We start from the raw sequence: 15,041 nt of genomic DNA, 5'->3' as shown, positions 1-15,041 counted from the left end.
CAACAACAAAAAAAAACAGGTAGAGGGCTGGTGAGATGGCTCAGTGGGTAAGAGCACCCGACTGCTCTTCCGAAGGTCCAGAGTTCAAATCCCAGCAACCACATGGTGGCTCACAGTCATCCGTAACAAGATCTCTACTGGTGTGTCTGAAGACAGCTACAGTGTACTTACATATAATAATAAATAAAATCTTAGAAAAAAAAAAAAAGAACTTTAAAAAAAAAAAAAAAAAAAACAGGTAGAGAGGCTGATGAGATGGCTCAACGGTTAGGAATTCCAGAGGACCTGGGTTCAATTCCCAGCTCAAAATTAACTCCAAGATCTAACACCTTCACACAAACATACATGCAGGGCAAACCACCAATGTACATAAAATAAAAGTAAGTTATTTATTTTTTTAAAAATGGAGAATGTGATTCTTTTCACTCTTTGAACTATTTTTAATCAATATATCCTATTTAAAATGTATATTTTGTAGCAGGAGTATTTTAGGCTCAATGCCTTTGTTATTCCTTTGGTTTTTTTAAAATACAGGTCAAAATCTAGTGCCTCAGTCTTCTAAGTGTTAGAAGTACTTCCATACCTAGCCCCCAAAGAATGCCTTTGAGAATTAGTGATATAATAGGGTTATTATTTTTATTATTATTGTGTGAGTGCTTGCCACAGTCCATGTGTGTGGGTCAGAGGACAACTATCAGTAGCTGATCCTCCTTCAATCATGGGCACCAAGGATCAAATTCAGGTCATTGGGCAGCAACTTTTATATGCTGAGCCACTCACCGACTGACAGACTTTAACCCTACCAACTGTTAAAGCAAGTTTGTTACATGACTAGACATAGAATAGTAGTGTAATAGGGAAATAGTCTACTTCTAAACTGCTCAAAGCAGGCCAGCTAATAGCCCCCTGCACTTCCTATCACCCTCATGTGTCCCTTTGGGAGATATTGCCAGCCTTCTAGCCAGCTTCTCTCATTTCTTGGGCAGATCATCTGCTATTTGCTCCCATTATACCTGTACTAAGAGACAATCTTCAAGCTACAACACTTTTTTAAAAAAAAGATTTATTTATTTATTTATTTATTTATTTATTTATTTGTATATGAGTATACTGTAGCTGTCTTCAAACACACCAGAAGAGGGCATCAGACCCCATTACAGCTGGTTGTGAGCCACCATATGGTTAATGGGAACTGAACTCAGGACCTCTAGAAGGGCGGTCAGTGCTCTTTAACTGCTGAGTCATCTCTCCAGCCCAAGCTATAACACTTTTAACCCATGTGTTTTACTCCAAGTGCCCCTGGCTCTTGCAAACCATTTATCATAAGCAAACGCCATTCCTCCAGAATCTTCCTTCTGCCCACTCAATAGGCATGATAGTCATGAAAGCCAAAAAAGACTAAGCTATATAAAAAGCTAAAAGAAATCCAGATGCATAAGGAAAGCACTAGACATCATAGCAGAATACAAGGACTGGCAGAAAAAAACAATCTCATGAGAGAACCAATATAGTTTCATATTTTTATAAATTTCTGTTAATACCTAGCATAAGAGAAAAACACCTGAGATTTTCATATCATCTGCATAAGTTTAAATCTATTGCTTTATTTAAATTCAAATATAGGAAGAATATTACATTCCAGCCCCACACAGAAACATAGTAGTAAAGAGAGAAACAATATCATTTTAGATAAACGTGAATATTCTTGACACTACACCAAAATTCAACTGGTCGTGGTTCCTTAAAGATTTGTGCTAAGTCTGGGTTGGAGAGGTGGTGCAACAGTTAAGAATGCACTGCTTTCTGCGTGCACATACACACACACACATACTAACCTACAATACTTGCTCCAGGATAACACACACACACACACACACACACACACACACACACACACACACACACACGCGCACACACATCCCTGCCTATCTGTAATAATAACTCCAGATATCCCATTTTCTATTCTAGCCTCCTTGGGTAACTCACAAGTACATATTCACCACACCACACAAACACACACGCACGCACGGTAATATTAAAAAATAAGTCTTAACCTATAATGTCAGTTCCAGAATAACATACCCACACCCATGCACATATACACACCTTACTTGTAATGCCAGCTTCAGGATATCGCCATACCCTCCTGCATGCACATGTACATAAACACCCACACCCACACACGACTAATATTAAAAAAAAAAAAGAGCCAGGAAGTGGTGGTGCACATCTTTAATCACAGCACTTGGGAGGCAGAGGCAGGCAGATCTCTGGGTTCTGGGACAGCCAGGGCTAGAGACACCTTGTCTAGGAAAAATAAATTAACCAACCAACCAAACAAACAAACAATAAAAGAAAAAATCTTTTTAAAATGTTTTTTTGCAAGTCAAAGTCTATGATCAGTTAGCTTTTTATCGTCCATCTCAATAAAATTCATTGCTCTAAGTCATAGGCAGTCCCACAGACTTTAGCTTTTCTGCTTGCTTTGTACTGAGGATACAGCATCTCTATCCAACAGCTTTGAAAGAAATGCTTCTTCCTATGATTTTGGGTGGTGATTGTGTTAATGGCTTGGTTCCCAACACAGTACTATTGAGAGCCTTTGAGAACAAAGAAGCTTTGGTCATTTGGGTTTACACCCTTGAAGGGAGTGTGAGACCCTGCTTTCTTTTATTTCTTTTTCTGTTTCTTGGCTGCCAAGAACTAAGCAACTTCTTACAGCATAGGCTCTCCCTATGATGTGTATAGTTTAGCCACAAGCAAAGGGACCAACTAAAACCTCCAAGAATAACTAAAATAGTCCTCTTTTTAAGATGACTAACTTAACTATCTTATAATTGTAACATGAAGCTGTCTAATACTTCTCCATAGTCAGGGCAGGATGGGGCTTAGCATTAAAAGTACTTGCCTAATTGGCATGGCAACCCAGCTGTAATCCCAGCCTTGGTAGGTGGTAGGTACATAGATTTCCTCAGAGATTAAAACATTCCACCCTACAGCAAGAGCCTTAAGCAGGAAAGTAACTCAAAACTTCCTGAAACTGACCAAATTCATTAGGCCTTTTCCTGGGAAAGTTAACAATAAAAGCTGGGCTACAAAGAAGACTCTCAGAGCAGACCAGCTGCCTGAAGAAACAAAATCCAGTTGGGCTGCCTGGAAGAGGTTTAAAACTGAGGCACTTGGAAACTATCCAACCTACTGAGTGGATTGAATCTTACTGTCCAACCTGTTGAGCTGCCTGAAGGCTGTGCAGTGAGCTCCAGGTTCCCAGCTTTGTAAGCTGTCACCCATGTTAGGTGGGCTTTGGGGACAGAGTTAGTTGCCTTTGAGATAGTCTGTTCCTTTAACCCCTCAGCCATATTCCTGTAAGTAACCCCAGTAAAACTCATTAGTTCATCAAGTTGAACTTTGGTGGTATCTGTACCTGTAGTAGGCCCTATATCTGTTGTGCCTCCCCAGAAAAAGTTTTATCACACAACAATGCAAAAACAGGGAGTTCCCCAGAGCAATCTGGCCAGGGAAACCAACTGTATCAGAGAGTTCTGGGTTTGGCTCAGAAACCCTACCCCAGTGAATAAGGTAGAAGAGTAACGAAGGATGGAGCTCAGCTTCTGGCCTTCACATGCATGCACACGCACACATGAGCATATCCTTCAATAAACTTTATCATTTACACTATCTCTAGATTATTTACAATACCTAATCCAATGTAAATGCTTTCTAAATGTTTGTTCTGTTGTTTTGTAATACTGATAAGAAAAATGTCCATATATGTTCAGTACAGATGGAATTTCTGCAGTGCTAGGAATTAAATCTAGTGTCCAACACATGCTAGGCAAGTGCTCTACTTAGGGAGGAAATATTAACATCTAACAAATTTTAGCTTTTAAAAGAATTATTTCTCCTTCTTGCCTGGTATACCTTTAATCCCAGAACTAAGGAGAAAGAGGCAGGCATATCTCCGAGTTTAAGAGTAGCCTGGTCTACATAACAAGCTCCAGATGAGTCAAAGACACACAGTGAGATCCTATAATTTTAATTTTCTTCCCTATGCTAACATTTCTACAAAATTTAAAATGGATCTCTTATTTTCCTGTTTCAAACTATTTTCCTGTACTGGTGTTCTCAATACAATATACATTTCACCATCTGTTTGCCCAACCACAGTAAGATTCAACCATCTATTTTTTTAAGCAAAACCTAAAATGTTTGCCTCATACAGATAAGCAGGTACTTATTAAACTATCACTGTTCTTTAAAGTTGATTAAATACCCCATACTTCAGCATACTCTGAATATGCCAACACTACTAACAAGATTTTTGCACACAATAAGGACTATTTTTTCCACTGTCCAAAATAGGAACAGAACTTGGAGAAATTAAAACAAGAGAAGATACGGTATACAAAACAATAAAGAGTTATTAGTCAAGTGTATATTCAGAAAATATATAACACAAAATTAAGAGTTTTTTTAATATAATAAAAGAGGTTTCCATAAAAGGCAGCAATTCCAAAGAGAGTGGGAAAGGCAGGGAACTAGGTACAGTAATGCATGTCTTCAATCCTACAATTTAGAATATAGAGCAGGCAGCCTGAGTTCCAGGCCAGCTAGAACTACATAGTGATATCCTTAAGAAAACAACAACAGCAACAACAATAACAACCCCAGCAATTCAAAAAGTTTCCTACTTTTTGGCCTTCTGTAACATATTGTCAATTGTTAATGTACAATATTATTCTCCATTAAGGATTATAGCTTCCCAAAAGGGAATACAGAAATATATGATAAAAACTGATTCTATAAATGAAGACACAATCTCTGAGCAAGCCCTCAGTTAACTTCAGTTAGCTTTATTAAAATCCTAGATAACAACAAAGTCAGATAAGGGTAAGCAAGCAAAGAGAACTTACCACCAAACAAAGGCTCTGGCTCCACCAATATTTCTTGCTTTTGAGGAATTGGAGCACGAACTTCTTCTCTATTAAAAGAAAGTGAGAAGATATCACTATGACACCTGTTTTACAGTAATCAAGATAAAAGTTGTAAGTCAGCCGGGCGGTGGTGGCGCACGCCTTTAATCCCAGCACTTGGGAGGCAGAGGCAGGCGGATTTCTGAGTTCGAGGCCAGCCTGGTCTACAAAGTGAGTTCCAGGACAGCCAGGGCTGCACAGAGAAACCCTGTCTCGAGAAAAAAAAAAAAAAGTTGTAAGTGATTTCCACAGAGATTACCTGAAATAAAATATCTAGCACAGAAAACTAAAATGGTTTACAAAGAAAAAATAAACAGAAAAGTAAAATACTGATCTCTTTTCATCTCAGGTCCCTTACACCTTTAAGTTTTTAAAATATTGTTTTTTTAAATTATGGGGTCTAGGAGAGATAGATGCATAGTTGAAGCCTCAGATTCTCCTGGAGTTGGAATTATAGGTTGTTGTGAACTGCCCAGCAAAGTTTCTGGACATGGAACTTGAGCCCTTGAGTATGTGCTCATAACCACTGAACCATCTGTCCTGTCTCAAACAAAGCTGGCACACATGTTCTCTCTCCCCTTCTCTCCTTCCTCCCAACCCTCTCCCCACCCCACCCTACCCCCAAACAAAGTCCCACTATGTAGCCCTGTCTGACCCAGAATCACAGAGATCCACCTGCCTCTCTCTGCCTTCATGTGCTAGGATTAAAGCTTGTTCCATACTACATCCAAGCTGCAGTAGTTGTTTTGGGCTTTTTTTAATGCAATTTTTGCTCCTTCTTCCCTGACCCCACTAAGAACTAAACCCCAGACCTTTCATTTGTGTGGCAATTTGTCTACTACTGAGCTAAATCCCCAACCCTCCCTAAATTTTATTTTTAGTTTAATTATGTATGTGGGAGTATGTGTATATATGAGTGCAAGGCCCTCATATATACACATACCATAAGTGACATACACCAAGAGGCCATAAGTGACAGACACCTCTAGAGCTGGAGTTACAGGCTCTTAACTGTGGAGCCATCTCTCCAATGCCCAGCCTCCCTGAATTCTTAAAGATAAAGAATAAAACTGGCATGGTCACACTTTTAATCCCAACACTCAGAAAGCAGAAACAGACAGGTCTCTGAATTTAAGGCCAGCCTGACCTACAGAACAAGTTCCAGGACAGCCAGGGCTACACTGAGAAACCTTGTCTCAAAAAAACAAAACATAAAACAAAACGAACAACATGGAAAATATAGGCTTAGTAGAATTGATATAATTATTGCTATATCATACATTATAACAAAAGGATATAGCAAAGAAGCTTAAACAAATAGGTAATAAATTTTATTCTATGAAGGAAAAAGCTACCATTAGTGTAATCATGAAGTATTTACTCAACAGATCCTAGTATATAGAAAAGTAATTTTCTATAAAATATATACTAAAATATACACTCTTATTTTCTATGTGTGTGAATGCTTGCCTCAAAGTGGTTCTTCAGATCACGTGCATGTAGTCCCCTAGGATGCCCTGGGGCTGGTAAAAGTTTAGTCCTCTAGAAAGTGGCTAGAGGGCTGGTGAGATGGCTCAGTGGGTAAGAGCACCAGACTGCTCTTCCAAAGGTCCGGAGTTCAAATCCCAGCAACCACATGGTGGCTCACAACCATCTGTAATGAGATCTGACTCCCTCTTCTGGAGTGTCTGAGGACAGCTACAGTGTACTTACATATAATAATAAACAAATCTTTAAAAAAAAAAGAAAGAAAGAAGTTAAAGAAAGTGGCTAGTACTCAGAATATTGAACCATCTCCCTAGCCATAGAAATTCTGGGCCTAAGAAGATGGCTCAGTGGGTAAGGATGCCTGCTGCCAAGTCTGATGGCCTCAATTTGATTCCCAGCATACACACAGTGAAAAGAGAAAACTGACCAAATTCTGTCCTCTAACCTCCAACAATGTGCCAAGACATGAGCACATCCATACATACAGTGATAAATATAATAAGAATTTTAAACAAATAAGTGATATCCTATTCTCAGTAAGGGATAGAGTTCAGTAAAATATATTCAGTAGAATATATGCCTAATGTCTACAAGGTCCTGCGTGTGACCCCCAGCACTGGAAATACTTTTTTTTTTTTTATTTTCAAAAATTTCAACATAGAAACAATATAATTACTCACCAATATCTCAGTAAAAATTTTTATTTTATAAACTTTTTCTCTTTTTCCTTCTTTTTTTTTTTTAACCTAGGAAGGTGAAACCTAAAGCTTTGTGATAAACTTGAAAGCTGCTTGTATTAGAGCAACTGACTCAGTGGTTATGAGTATTGACTGAGCCAGGCAGTGGTGGCACAAGCCTTTAATCCCAGCACTTGGGAGGCAGAGGCAGGCGAATTTCTGAGTTTGAGGCCAGCCTGGTCTACAAAGTGAGTTACAGGACAGCCAGGGCTATACAGAGAAACCCTGTCTCGAAAAACCAAAAAAAAAAAAAAAAAAGTAATCACAGTGTAATCACTGTTCTTCCCAGCACTGATACGGTAGCTCATAGAAATCTCTACCTTCATTCCCAGGGGATCCAATGGCCTATTCTGGCCTTCATGGCACCAGGTATACAGATGATGCACAGACATACATGAAGGGGGGAAACATTTATATGCATAAAAAAATTAAAAACACAAATAAATGGGATCTGGGCATGGTGGCATATGCCTTTATTACCAGTTATTGGAAAGAAGAGACAGGTGGATCTCTGTAAGTTTGAGGCCTGCTTGGTCTGCATAGTGAGTTCCAGGACAGTGAGGATTATGCAAAGAGACCCTGTCTTGAAAAAACAAAAACTAAATGGTATGTTATCTTTAAAACTAGTTTATTTAGCGGGGTAGTGGTGGCACACGCCTTTAATCCCAGTGCTTGGGAAGCAGAGGCAGGTGGATTTCTGAGGCCAGCCTGGTCTACAGAGTGAGTTCCAGGACAGCCAGAGCAACACAGAGAAACCTTGTCTTGAAAAAAACCAAACCAAACCAAAACAATCAGTTTATTTAAAGTTGTAATCAAATATTAAAAGCACTGAATAGGGGCTGGAGAGATGGCTCAGCAGTTAAGAGTGCCAACTGCTCTTCCGGAGGTCCTGAGTTCAAATCCTAGCACTCACATGGTGGCTCACAACCATCTGTAATGAGATCTGATGCTCTTCTGGTGTGTCTGAAGAGAGCTACAGCGTACTTACATATAATAATAAATAAATGTTTTTTTAAAAAAGTGCTGAATATTCTTGGGCTTAACTGTCATAGAAAACCAGTAACTTGTAAGACTTCTAAGCATATAGGCCAACAGGATGACTCTGTAGGGAAGACACTTGCCACCAAGGCCTGACCAACTTATTGGATTCCTAGACCAACTTTTGGAAGGAGAGAACTGACTCCCTCAAGTTGTTCTCTGATCTTCCCATAACAGATATGGCACCCATATACCCAAATACATAATAGTGAAATAAAAAAGGATTATAAACACAAATATCAGGTGGCTCGCAAACACCTGCAACTCTAGCTCCAAGAGATCTGACAATCTCTTGGCTTCCATGAGTACTCACACTCCTGAGTATAAGGACAAGCACACACCTACACAATTTAAAAAAAAAAAAAAAGCCCCTATGAGGTAAGAATTATTGTATATCTGAAGATATTTGCCAATGTTAACTACAATGAGTTAAAGACAACAGAAGAAGGTGAATTGGAAGGGAAGTTCTAGTTAAGGAATTAGGAGCTACTAGTAAATGTTTATCAGTTAGTATATAAACAATCTACCCAAATCATGATGTAACTAGCTAGAGAAGGTATTCATTTGTGGGGACAATTTGCTACTTATAAGCTGAGTCAAAACAATGTCTGGGGCTTATGAGTTTGAGACTAGCTTAGACAACAAATAGATAAAAATAAGCTCAAAAAATAAATGCTGTGGGGCTAGGATTTAACTTGATGATAGAGCAATGATTACGCCCTGGGTTTCATCACACTCACACACACACACACACACACACACACACACTCACACACACATACACACACACACAGAGGCACACGAAGAGCTGTAAGTCATTAAGGAAAAAAAAGGCAAATTGCTGCTAGTCATGGTGGCCCACACCTTTAATTTTAGCACTGGGAGACAAACAGGCAGATCTGAGTTTGAGACCAACCTGGTCTACACAGTGAGTTCAAGCTAGGCAGTACGGCCCAGTCTCAAAACAAAAACAAGTACTGTTTTAGATACAATTGTTTGAATGTGTATATATATATGTATGTGTGTTTGTATGTGTATGTTTTGAAAAAATGTGTATATGGTCCCCTAAATCGAATGTAAATATCTATTATTGAAGTTTCTACCAACTATATAATTCTTCAGCATTATTGATTTACTGGGACATACTAGCCTGGAATGTGCTATGTGATCAAGAAGGATCCAGGAAAGCTGGATGGTGGTGGCACAAAGCCTTTAATCCCAGGAACTGGGAGGCAGAGGCAGACAGATCACCATGAGTTCAAAGCCAGCCTGGTCTACATAGCAAGTTCTAGGACAGCCAAGGTTATACAAAGAAACTCTTATCTTACAAACAAAACAAAACCAAAAACCAAATAAACAAAAAGAATGACCCAGGAATTTAGAGATCCTCTTATCTGCCTCCAGAGTACTTAAAGATGTTTAACATCTCATCTGGCTCAATATTGATTTCTATTAAAACTTTGAGCCATGATGGGGAATGGGATTACACTTGAGATAAATGGTTAATAGAAAACAAAAAACAAAGCCGGGCGTGGTGGTGCATGCCTTTTATCCCAGCATTTGGGAGGCAGAGGCAGGCAGATTTCTGAATTCTGGCCAGCTTGGTCTACAGATCTACAAAGTGAGTTCCAGGACAGCCAGGGCTACACAGATAAACCCTGTCTCGAAAAAAGAAAGGAAAAAAAAACAACAACAACCAAAGTTCAAAACAACCAACTAATTCTTGTTTTGTTTTTTTAAGATTTTGTTTATTTATATGAGTACACTGTAGCTATCTTCAGACACCAGAAGAGGGCATCAGATCCCATTACAGATGGTTGTGAGCCACCATGTGGTTGCTGGGAATTGAACTCAGGACCTCTGGAAGAGCAGTCCATGCTCCTACTGAGCCATCTCTCTAGCCCCAATGACCTGGTTTTAATTTACATCTAATTTAATAAAAAATGAAACTCTATAGAGGCTGAAAGATGGTTCAGCGGTTAAGAGCACTGGCTGCTCTTCCACAGGAACTGGGTTCAATACCCAGCACCCACAAGGCAGCTCACAGCATCTATAACTCCTGTACCCAGGGATCTGACACCCTCATATAGACATACATGCTGGCAAAACACCAATACGTATTAAAATAAATAAATGATTTAATAAAATAAAGTAAACCCTTGGCCCTTTGCCTGTTCTATTTAAAGTGTTTCCTCTTGTTTAGTATCTCATAAATTATGAGAATTACAAATGACTAAGCATATTAGAGTCTTACTTAAGGACTTTTAAAATTAAGGGTTTTTTTGGGGGGATTGGGGGAGGTTAGTTTGGTTTTTACAGACAGGGTCTCACTATGTAGACCAGGCTGACCTGGAACTCATACAGATCTTTTTGGCCGTTGCCTCCTGAGTTATGGGACTAAAGTCACAAAGCCCTGGCCTCTTTAAAAGGTTGTGTATTTGTTGTTGTTATTGTTAAAACTAATGGCTTAGCCAGAAATTATGGTCACACCAGAATCCTAATTCACAGGAAGGTTATGAATTCATGGCCAGCCTAGGCTACACAGCAATGGTATCTCAAAAACAAAAAGCCAATGAGCATCTGAGCGGCGTGGCCCATGCTGATAGCACTGCAGCAAGGCTCAGCACTAATACTTCCCAAAGGCTGATGAGCTTTTTTGCCTGAGAGTTATTTATTGCAAACTCTAACTAATCAAATATAAATGGCTCAGAAATGAATACTGAGGATGCCTTTAGTGATAAGGCAGGTAACTATTTAAAAGAATTTTGTTTATACACAATTGTTTATACACAGTTACATTTCAGTGTTACACCTTAAAACTCAGGTACCATGCATGTTATTCATACAATCTACTACTTAGCTATATCTTCAGCCTTAGTTCTTGAAAATATTTCAAGGTAATTCACTTTCCTGAGAAAATATAGGAAAATCTATATCTGGAAATGTGAGCCTTATTAGTCTGTATCTGCTTTTTTAATTATTTATTTTATGAACATTGCTATGGGTTTTTTTTTGTTTGTTTGTTTGTTTTTGCCTCAATATGTCTATGTGAGGTTGTCAGATCTTGGAAGCAGTTGTGAGCTGCCATGTGGATACTGGGAATTGATGAACCAGGGTCCTTTTGAAGAATAGTCAGTACTCCTTACCGCTGAGCCATCTCTCCAGCCCCCTATATCTGCTTTTTAACTGCTATATAGCTTAGGAAAAAATGGCCATGCTCTAGTTTCCTCATAGGCAAAATAATAATGCCAATCTATAAAGTTCTCTCTTTTTAAAAAATATTCTTGTTTATCCCAGTATGGCTTCAATTTACCACGAACCACAGCTCCTCACATCTCTACCTCCTAAGCTATGATTACAAGCAGGTGTCACTTAGTCTGGTTTTTACCCAGTATTGGAGATTTAGCCCAGAACCTCTTGAATGCCAAGCAAACACTCTACAAATGAGCTAAACCCCAAGCTAAAAAAATATTTTTGTTGTATATCTGGTGGTTGTGGAACACATAAACCCCAATCTCAGGCCAATTACAACCGAGCAGTTGTACCATGCACTCTGCCTGCCTGCCTGCTGCCTGCCTCTAACCCACAGTTCTTTTTAGGACTGAATAGAAGAGAAGATCAAGTAGACAAGGACAGTTCTCTAGAGAATTTAAGGTATATTAAACACAAAATCTTCCACAGAAAATTTTCAGAGGCTTTCAACCTTTAAAATCTTCAAAACTAGAAAATTGACCTAACCCTGATAAAAATGCAGCTAGTTAATTTAGGCAAATGAGTAAGTGCTACAATAAATAATAAATTCATACTCTGTGTGTGGTCTGACAGTAGAGACGCTTGCTGAACTGGTACTAGGCTCCTCAGCAATTCCTCCTCCATCCAAAAACATAGTGACAGCCATCTCCAGGTTGTTGTTACAAGCTTCAAGCATATGTTTTCCTACACTTTCACTTGCACCTGGAACAGCAAAGGAACAGAAAAGAAAGTTTAAAATGACATCTTAGATTCAAGCTCACATTAAGACATAGAATTCCCAAACAAATTAACAGTCCTCTCCCCCTCCCCCCATAAAAATGACTCACAGTAGGAGTTTCCTTCTGTCCTGCTGGCTGACTGGTAAAAATATAAAGAACTAGAAAGAAACCGCAATAGCATGGCAAAAGGATACCCTTCCACAATCACAAGAAAATCAAATGTTTGACATTTTTTTTCCTTCCTTTTTAGTGTATATGCAGATTTTTGCTTGTTTGGGTTTTTTTTGTTTTGTTTTGTTTTTTCAAGACAGGGTTTCTCTGTATAGCCCTGGCTGTCCTGGCACTCTGTAGACCAGGCTGGCCTCGAACTCAGAAATCCACCTGCCTCTGCCTCCCAAGTGCTGTGATTAAAGGCATGTGCCACCACTGCCCAGCAGATTTTTTTTTGTTGTTTTGTTTGTTTGTTTTAGACAAGTCTCACATTGTATTACCTCAGTCTAGTGTTCAACTCAGAAATCCTCCTGCCTCTGCCTCAAATACTAGGCCTACAAGAATGGGCTACTGGCACCACACCTGGCTATTTGCCATTTCTTTTCATATGTGTATGGATGTGCATGTATATACATGTGAGTGTACCAAGACACATGCACCAAGGTCAAAGGACTACATCTGGTACTGTTCTTCCTTCTACTTTGTCAGAGACAGTCTCTTAGCTGCCACTATGTATGCTGGGCTAGCTACCTAGCAAACTTTCAGGGGATTCTCTAGCCTCTCATTTCAACATAGGAGGATTTGAACTCAAGTCATCATGTTTACATCTCCTCAGTTCTATTTGCAATTTCTTTAAATGGTTGAATTATTAGGTGTAGTGATTCATACAAGCACTTGGGACTCAGAGGCAGGTGGGTCTCCAAGTGTTCAAGGCCAGCCTGAAACTATACTATAAACCCTGGAGAGAAGGGGGTGAGGAGGGAGGGAGGGAGATAGAGATGTAAGCTGGTAGATGTAAGTTGGTAGGAGTCAGAGGTAGGCAAATATCTGAGTTCAAGGCCAACCTGGTCTACAGAGCAAGTTCCAGGATAACCAAGGACTACTATACAAAGAAACTGTGCCATCAAAACAAAATAAAACAAAACAACCAAAAACAGGAAAAAAAAAAAGAGAGATGAACTATATTATGTCAGTAATAATAAACTAAAAAGGGATAAGGAAAAATTAAACTTTACATTCTAAAAAGTTAGAAATACCTTCTGTTAGAAAGAATGCATTAACAATTTTTTTATCTATTCAAAAAGTTTTTAAGGAGGAGCTAGGTTAGGGCTCAAACTCAGAACACATTTTTATTATCAAACCAAGAGAAGTAAACCAAGACAGTTTTGTCTAAAATATAAGTATCTGGTAAGAAATGGCAATCTTTGTTATTTAAAACTAGTCCAAACAATCATTTGTAAATAAAGCCAGCATAATCTGTTGAATGAAATGTAACTTGGTAATCCTCTTTAAAAAACCAATTTTACAAGTACCAAGAAATTCCTGAGGTGGGAAGAAAGCACACAAGCACCTGCCATGGGTACGCCCCACTATAATGGGTAAGTGTGTGGTGGAGAGATGGGAGAAACGGAAGAGAAAACAAAGCAGAGGGTTCATACACTATGGAGGAAGGCAGAACTGGAGGCTCAGTGACGGTGAGGAAAAGGTGAACATGAGGAGGTCATTCTGAGGGTAGGGACATCACGGCCCACTTTGCTGCCTGGGCCATGTCTGGAGCAATGTGTAGGCCTGTGGCAGCAGGGGTCTGTGTTGATGTGCCAGGCCCATGTTACTGCCAAAGCCAGGCAAATGTCCCTGGTTTTGACTGCTGCCTGAGATACTGTGCTGAGCTGGTGTGCATGAAGAGGAACAGGTAAGCTGTCCCAAGAGCAGGAAAGAGGACCCTGTCCTTTGTCAGCTGCTGCACTGGGTGAGCTAGCCAGGGCAGTGCTGGAGAGCTCATTACCCTAGTGTAGCAACAGAAGCCAGAGGACATTGGAAAGCTGGCAGACTGACCAACTCACCTGCCTCCTAGGCCTACCCAACATCTACCTCATGTATGATCTGCTGAAGTGTATGAAAGGGTCGGGCTGCAGATTCAAAACTGCAGGATCTCCATGACATTGGGCAACAATAGGATATCCAAGAGAAGTCACAAAACAGATACAGCAAAACCATCTCACCAGTACCCTTGATACATTTTTTTATATAGCAGAATAATTAACATGTCATTCTTTTCTATTTCCTTTTCAAAAAAAATCATAATCTCTCTTGATGTGCATATAAGATATATGAGATCTACCTTAGCCAGGAGGCTAAGGCAGGATCAACCTAAACCACAAAATCCAATCCATTCAAATAGGAAGGAGATGGGGAAAACGTTCAAATGACAAATGACCACTGCTTATGAATTTTTACTGCCACCTTCCCACAATCTCCTCCTACCAGAATGCCAATGACACTCTAATTGTAGATTCTGGATAAAATAAGACAGTGTGAGCAAGGCATGGTGGCATATACCTGTAATCCCAACATTTGGGAGGCAGATTAAGGATTATAAAATTTAAAGAAACCCTGAGCTAGAGCTTGTCTCAAATAATAGACAAACAAAACCAAAATGGGCCGACCCTAAAACATGCCTAAACTCTGTGGACTGCCTATCTCCCAAAACAACTGGCCTGAGATTAGGATAAAATTTCTAATAATTTCTAAAGTGGCACTATTCATACTTCTGCCATCATGATATATTGTGAGGCAGCACTGTCAGTATTGATTACAGAATCAAAATACTAACCAACTCTGAA

General features: G+C 39.4%; 1 protein-coding gene across 3 annotated transcripts in view; it reads right to left on the bottom strand.

Annotated features, from left to right (window-relative positions):
• The window catches only part of Ubxn7 (UBX domain protein 7), a 61,548-nt gene that overhangs the window by 28,759 nt on the left and 17,748 nt on the right, over positions 1-15,041 (bottom strand). For all 3 annotated transcript variants that reach the window (XM_006522079.4, XM_011245880.3, NM_177633.4), the window contains exons 2-3: positions 12,043-12,190; positions 4,914-4,981 (exon numbers count right to left, since the gene is read on the bottom strand). In XM_006522079.4, coding sequence (XP_006522142.1) covers positions 4,914-4,981; positions 12,043-12,190 — 216 coding nt within the window. The remainder of the gene's footprint in view (positions 1-4,913; positions 4,982-12,042; positions 12,191-15,041) is intronic.

The sequence above is a fragment of the Mus musculus genome, chromosome 16, assembly GCF_000001635.26.
Source record: "Mus musculus strain C57BL/6J chromosome 16, GRCm38.p6 C57BL/6J".
NCBI classification, from domain to species: Eukaryota; Metazoa; Chordata; class Mammalia; order Rodentia; family Muridae; genus Mus; species Mus musculus.
The sequence above is the reverse complement of the archived record's forward strand: the minus strand, read 5'-3'. Positions and strand labels throughout refer to the sequence as shown.